We start from the raw sequence: 7670 nt of genomic DNA on the forward strand, positions 1-7670 counted from the left end.
CTCCCTTTGAAAACACAAATTCTCTTTTTTTAGGAACTGGCTTCAGAATCCCACCTTGGCCACTGTCACAAACTGATCTAACAAGATTTAACTTAGTAATAGGCTATGACTCATAGCTGTGATTTGTTTTACAACTCATTTGAAAGAAGAGTCACCTCATCATTTCACTAGCACAGTGTTGGGGCATTGATTATAGAGAGCTATAATTAATCCTGACATAACTCTCCCACCTAGGTAGTATTATTCCAGCTTATTTTAAATTACTTTCAAATTTACATAAGCTAAATTGCAAAAATCTCTTCTTACTTTGGAATAATGATTGTCAAAACACCACTGATTCTTATAGCCTTGATTAATTTACCAGAGCTTGTCTATGTAGTTTTAAGCAATGCTAATGTGAAAAGTAAAAATGCTCTCCTGCTCTCCAGCAGGCCTCTCAGGAAAAAAGAATTAGTTTCCTTTTGGATTTTAAAAGGGAACACGTTTAAATTGAGAAGGCTGTCACTCATGCATTCCACTGGGAACCATACAAATTAGTCAGCAGTATTACCATTTAATAAATGATGTTCAGTGTAGGATGAAGTCTGACTACAAAGAGCCAAACTGGCTCAATCTCAATTAAATTTCCAGTCAATCTGAATATCATAAAACTTCAGCAAAATTGAAAAGCTATTTTAGGATTTCTAGATGGTTATGTATTTATTATAATATTGCATCTATTATAGTTTTGACACAGACCTGATGTTTTACCATGACTCGGTCCTCTTTAATTAGTCCCCATCCACACTTAAGAATTTGAGGGCAGAAGGGACTATTGGACCCTCTAGTTTGTCCAATGATATTCAGGTTATTACATTTAATCAAGGTATAGGTATCAGAAGCTATAAGAAACCCAGAACTTTAATTAGAATAAAGTATTTCTTCCAATCCTTACTCCACCGTGCCTTAATTTCAGCTGCAGACCTTTGATGCTTCAGAGGAATATGAAACTCATCTGAGTATATCTGACTAACAGTGCATCAAGGAGAAAAAAACCTTCCTGACCTCTGCCAGGTGAGCAGCTAACACACTGAAGCAAGACACTTGATTACAGTTGTTTTAATGCAGAACGTGTTGAAGTCAATGTAGCAATCCTTCATAGCCCACAAAAGATGGAGGTTAACAGGGGTAGATGCATTGGCCACATCCACATGATCAGGGGTGTGCATTTGCAGCAGCACAAATTTGTGCTGCTTTGTGCTGCAGTGCACGCCCCTGCCCATGCTCTTCGCAGCAAGATGCATTGTCTCACTGCTCCATATGTTGCAACGGAGGTTGGCTGGGGAACAGAGTGCCTCAGTATGGGACTAGTCGGCAGGCAGCTCCCACTCTGGGGCACCCTGTCCCCCAGGCAGCCAGGGAACAGCTCATGTAAATCAGGCAGTGCAGAGCTGCCTGCTCCTCTGTTTCCACATGCAGAGGAGCACCTATGCTGAGACATCCGGTGCCTCAGCCAGCCATGGAGCAGCTGGCTGGGGTGCATTTTGCCTTGAGATGGGGGAGCAGACAGCCCTGGGCTGACTGATCTCTTGTCCTGAGGTGCACTGTACCTCATCCAGCTGCTCCGTGCAGTGTGCCTCAGCACTTGGGCTCCATGTGCCTCAACACAGGGACTCGCAACGGAGCCCCTATGCTGAGGTATATGGAGACAGGGGAGCAGCTAGTCCAGGGCTGCCTGCTCCCCAGCCAGCTGCTCTGTGGCTGGCTGGAGTGCCAGGTGCCTCACTATGGGGGGCTCCACTGCTCCCATCTCCACGTTTGTCCTGGTGCACACAACTTTGACATGCTTTGTGCTGCTTTTTTCTGGGTTTTTTTGACTACTGAGAAATTCCAGTAGTAAATTTTGTTCCAGTGTTGCAAATTAACAGCGCTGCATAGTTTTAACATACAACATGTGTAGTTTGTGGCACTGCAAACCACATATACCTGCACCTCTAAATCCAGCCACTGACTTCACGCTTAGAAGTGACCATTGCCACTTCCCAGCCTGACTCCCTACATTCACACTTAGGTCACAATTTCTCCCAGAAACTTCTCTAGAGTATACCTTTTTAAAAAGATATCCATTCTCATCCTAACAATGCTGTGTGATGTCAAGCCTACCCCCTCTCCTGGTAAAGCTATTCCAATGTTTAGTCATCCTCACAGCTAGGATCACATCATATTGTAAGGTTAGACATGGTACAATTTATCCAGGGACACATGCAACATCTGTTCCAAGCCAAACAGTTCAAAAGTCAGGGGATGGGATCAAGGAGCCACAGAATACTGAACCAAGAGCCACCCACAAGAACAGCCCGGCCAAGATGGGCAACAAACACAAGAAATACCCAGGTAAGTGACAGGGGCCCAGATATTTCTGGGATTAGTGGGATGGTGCATACACCTCCAGGAGGCCTTAAATGCCTCTACACTAAAGCTTGTAGTATGAGGAACAAGGAACTTGGCCTCCTGCTAGCTAACACAAACCTGGACATAGTGGGGCTCAGTGAAACTTGGTGGGACCCTATGCATGACTGGGCGGTAAACATCAAGGGCTATACAGGGGAGATGGAACAGGGAGGAAAGGTGGGGGTGTGGTGCTCTATGTCAAAGCGCAATACACATCTTCAGCAAATAGCACTGGGTCTGAGGTAGGGCAGACTGAAGTGCTCTGGGTCTGAATACAAGGGGGCAGGGGGAAAGGGACTTAACCGTGGGGGTCTACTACAGGCCACCCAACCAGGGTGAAAAGCTGGACCAGGAATTCTCAGGTCAGCTCAAGGAGGTAGTTAATTCAAAGGATATGGTCATCATAGGTGACCTAAACTATGTGGACATCTATTGGAAAGAGTAGTCAGCCAGGTCTGACCGGAGGTTCCTAGCTGAGTTACCGGACCTCCATCTAACCCAGGAGGTGCATAGTCCCACCAGGGGAAATGCTTTGTTAGACCTGGTCCTGGCCACAGGAGATGACCTAGCGAGTGGACTGCGGGTTCTCAACCACCTGGGCGATAGCGATCATCGCCTACTGGAATTCATCATCCAGCGCAGGGTGTCAAAGGCCTGCAGCAAGGCAACAGCCCTAGACTTCAGGAGGGCAGATTTCAGGGAGACGCTGAGGTCCTGGAGGGGAGAGGAGTTGGGAGTTCCAGAAGAGTGGTCATTTCTTGAGGAGACGATCCTCCAAGCCCAAATGGCAACAATCCCAACGCGGCTCAAAGGGGGAAAGAGTGCTCAAAAGCCCCCATGGTTCGCCAAAAGCATCCAGGAACGTCTCAGAACTAAAAAGGAGGCGTACATCCAATGGAAAGGAGGGGCCATCACCAAGGAGGACTATACCTCCATTGCTCAAGACTGTAGGGGGGCTGTTAAGGCCAAGGAGGAGATGAAACTGGGACTAGCATCCCGGATCAAGGATAACAAGAAGTCCTTTTTTAAATACATTGGGGGTAAAAAGAAGGTACCGGGTAACATAGGTCCTCTGCAGGACACGCTAGGAAATCTGGCAGTTACACCAGATGACAAAGCTAACCTCCTTAACAATTTCTTTGCCTCCATTTTTTTGAGCAGGGACGGGGGCATCCCCCCCCACCGGGCTCCCTGATGGACCCAGGGGAGGTGCTGCCAGGCCCAGAGTCAGTGAGGACCTAGTCAGGGAACTTCTAGTGGGACTAGACGTGTTCAGATTAGCTGGTTCTCCACCCTAGAGTGCTGAGGGAATTAGCAGAGGTCATCGCAGGACCCCTGGCACAGCTTTACAAGCACTCGTGGTACTCTGGTGTGGTGCTGAAGGACTGAAAACGGGCAAATGTAGTCCCTATGTTCAAAAAAGGGAGGAAGGAGGACCCAGGAAATTACTGGCCCTAGGGAAGCTCTTTGAGAGAATTATCCAGGAGCACATCTGCAAGGGACCAGCGGGGAGGGGTCATGTTTAGGGGCAAGCAACATGGGTTCATTTGAGGCAGGTCCTGTCAGACCAACCTGGTGGCCGCCTACGACCAGGTCACAAAATCCTTGGATGCAGGTGTTGCAGTGGATGTAGTCTTTCTGGACTTCAGGAAGGCCTTCGACACTGTATCTCGTCCCATTCTCATTAAGAAATTAGGTGACTGTGGTGCCAATGCCTACACAGTCAGATGGGTCGCAAATTGGCTGGAGGGCTGCACCCAGAGGGTGGTGTTGGACGGCTTTTTTTTGACCTGGAGGGATGTGGGCAGTGGGGTTCCCCAGGGCTCGGTCCTCAGGCCCGCACTGTTCAACATCTTCATCAGTGACTTGGACAAGGGGGTGAAAAGCACATTGTTCAAATTCACAGATGACACTAAGATGTGGGGGATATGGGCATTCTGGAGGAGCGGGACAGGCTACAACTAGATCTGGACAGGTTACAGGGGTGGGCGGATGAGAACAGGATGGGTTTCAGTATGGACAAGTGCAAGGTATTGCACCTGGGGAGGAAGAACCAGCACCATACCTACAGGCTGGGGAACTCCCCTCATCAGCAGAGGCCGAAGGGATCTTGGAGTCATTATAGACTCCAAGATGAACATGGGCTGCCAATGTGAGGACGCAGTCAGGAAGGCTAACTGCACCTTGTCATGCATTCACAGATGCATCCTAAGCAGGTCCAAGGAGGTGATCCTCCCCCTCTATGCAACACTGGTCAGGCTGCAGTTGGAGTACTGCGTCCAGTTCTGGGCATTGCACTTCAGGAGGGATGCGGACAACATGGAGAGGGTCCAGAGGAGGGCCACTCGCATGATCAGGGGCCAGCAAGGCAGGCTGTACGAGTGGAGGCTATGGGACTTTAACCTGTTCAGCCTCCACAAGAGAAGGCTGAGAGGGGATCTGGTGTTCGTCTACAAACTGGCCAAGGGGGACCAGCAGGCAATGGGAAAGTCCCTGTTCCCCCAAACCCTACTGGGAGTAACAAGGAATAACGGCCATAAGCTGACTGAGAGTAGATTCAGGCTAGATATCAGGAGGCACTACTTTATAGTCAGGGCGGCTAGGATCTGAAACCAGCTTCCAAGGGAAGTGGTGCTTGCTCCTACCCTGGGGGTTTTCAAAAGAAGGCTAGATAATCATAGTCGGTGTTGTTTGACTCTAGCATCCTTTCCTGCCCATGGCAGGGGGTCGGACTTGATGATCTACTCAGGTCCTTTCTGACCCTACCAACTATGAAAGTATACCTTGAAAATAAGTGCTGTTGTACTGGTTCACTGTTACATGTGAACACTGGTCTGGGCAGTCCTCCAGGCATCCCTCACCTTGAGATCATTATATCACTTCCCCTCGTTTCACCACTTATGGGAATGGCTGCTCTCATCCACAGCTAGAAATCTACTGCCCCCTTTTTTCCCTTTTGTTAGCAATTTTTATCTATGAGCTCCCTTGCACTGTTTGTTTCATAAGAGCTATATTTCACATAACCAGCTGTGTCCTCACTTCCTACTCAGCCACGCCCCCTCATCATACCCTACACCCTGGGAAACCCATTACCATGGGCCAGACACTGTTCCACCTTTTCCTACTCCCTGTTCCGTAAGTCAGGCAAACACTGCAGATCTGTCAATTGTAGGCTACTGAAGCTTACTGAACTCATGCTGAAGAGAGAAGGCATAATGGAACAATGAAAACACCCTCAGCCACAGGTCACTCACCCCTCAGACCCTCAAAGCATAGGTGCAAGTATTTGGCTCTCCACAAGCCTCTGCTCACTGAGTACAGCTTCAAATTTTATCAATCCATATTCTGACAAACTATGAAACTGATCAATTTTTGAAAGAAGTTGAAATGGGCTTTTGCTCAGTACTGTACCCAACTACTGCTAGTAAACTCAATTTTCTAGCCACGAAACTTCTCTAAATTAATCTCTGTAGTGCCTACCTAACCAAGAACCAAATAAATTCTACAGCTTATAAAATCACAACCAAATGTACATCACTTTCTTGACTTTTAGTTTTTCCCCCATTATATTCTACAATGGTCTGCTGTTAATTTTATATATTACATTTTAAAATATCGCAACTCCCCCAACCCAACAGAATCAAGGGTAAAGAGGTCTATGAATTTTCCTTGTCCATGTTTATTCTAGCACTAAGAAGCTATGGCACAGACGTGCCTAGATATTCCATCAGCTGATAAGTCTTCTGTGCTGCTGGAGTCCCCATATAAGGCTACTTTACTTTGCCAGATTTTCATAAAAAGACCCTATAATTTTAAAACTATTCTAATTTCTTTTCAACCTTTCCTGAAAAGTTTTACCCAGGAGATGTTGCATGTGAATTTTCAGGGCATTAGTTTTGTTTGTGGGAGAAAGGCATAGAAGCTGAAAATAAATCCCATTTTGAGAATCTGTCTTCAAACTTAACTATGATAAAACTGAAATAGGCAGCAGTCTAGCAAGACTGAATTAAAACTTTATACTGTGTTTTATACAAAATATACAATGTTGACAGCCAACTAATCCGTACATTGCTCAAATTCTAAATCTGTGAACAGCCAAAGAGAAATATGTACATTGTAATCCATGTTTGCTGCAATCAAACTTCACAATGTATTTACAGCAAGTTAGAAAAAAAAGAAACAGCTCAGGACAATAGTTATTTACCACTATTTTAGCCATATTTTACATTCATAAGGTAGCTGTAGAGGAAGACAGTCCAATATCTTCAAGAGATAAAGCCTGGGACCAGGCATACAAAGTAGCTGCTTCACGTTCCCATTCTTCATCTAACAAGACGACGGGTTGATCTTTGAGGTCTTCAGATGGTGATGTTGGCGTTTCCTGATCTTCAGTTAAGTATCTTGTATTTGTGTCGCACGATATTTGCTCCTGAATAATATTATATATGATGTATGAATAAATGAAGAATTAGTTAGTACAGATCATACTATATATCTTGACGGAAAACTTGGATACTACATACAGACTTAGAAATTAGCTATTTATTACAGAATTATCAAAGTAAAACCAAGCCATCCATTTTCAAATCTGGAGCTACTAATTCTGTGACAGGACTTTGTCACAGTTACTAATTCACAGCACAAATGCATTAGACCTTACCTTTAAAACTTACTAAGTTTTAAACACTGCATTTGAAAGAATGCATTTAATAATTAAAAAATATTAAGGAAGTGCTAAAGTCAGCAGTCTGACACAAAGGCAGTCTGGTTCTTCAGGTGATCAGAAGCTCAGCTGCATCTGTACCAGGCTTAGTTCACCCCTCACGTAATGCGAACAAGATGAGGTCACATCTTGTAAGGAGAACTATTTGACTAGAGTGGGCAGGCTGTGAGATGAGAAGAGCTATGTGGTCATTAAAGAGAAAATAGGGGGAAATTATAGCTAAGTGATAAATTTCATGTCCTAGGCCTGGGACAGAGGCCTCTAAACTAGGCCTGTATGAAGCGACTCATATTTGCTTTGGATTCGGATTCGGCCAATTTGGGAGACAGCAATTCAAGTTGGTGACTTGAATCACTGTCCCGAACTGATTCAGCTGAATCTGATGCTGAGATCTGGCTGCTGCCAAATCTCAGAATCAGCCAGGCCCACCCCTGCCAGCCCCAGCTCCTGGCGCTTGTTAAAAAAAAAAAAAAAAAAGCCCTGACTCAGCAGGTGCTGTTGGGTGGGGGTTGGGGGG

At 45.8% G+C, this 7670-nt stretch overlaps 1 protein-coding gene across 1 annotated transcript in view; it reads right to left on the reverse strand.

Moving 5' to 3' along the window:
- Positions 1 to 5747: 5747 nt before the first annotated feature.
- Positions 5748 to 7670, reverse strand: part of CUNHXorf58 (chromosome unknown CXorf58 homolog) — a gene marked incomplete at its 5' end in the record, with an annotated part of 13404 nt that continues 11481 nt past the window's right edge. Inside the window, one exon of the mRNA XM_019528464.1 lies at positions 5748 to 6859. Within this exon, the coding sequence (XP_019384009.1) occupies positions 6659 to 6859 (201 nt within the window). The remainder of the gene's footprint in view (positions 6860 to 7670) is intronic.

The sequence above is a fragment of the Crocodylus porosus genome, unplaced genomic scaffold (genome assembly GCF_001723895.1).
Source record: "Crocodylus porosus isolate Cpor-Errol unplaced genomic scaffold, CroPor_comp1, whole genome shotgun sequence".
NCBI lineage: Eukaryota > Metazoa > Chordata > Crocodylia > Crocodylidae > Crocodylus > Crocodylus porosus.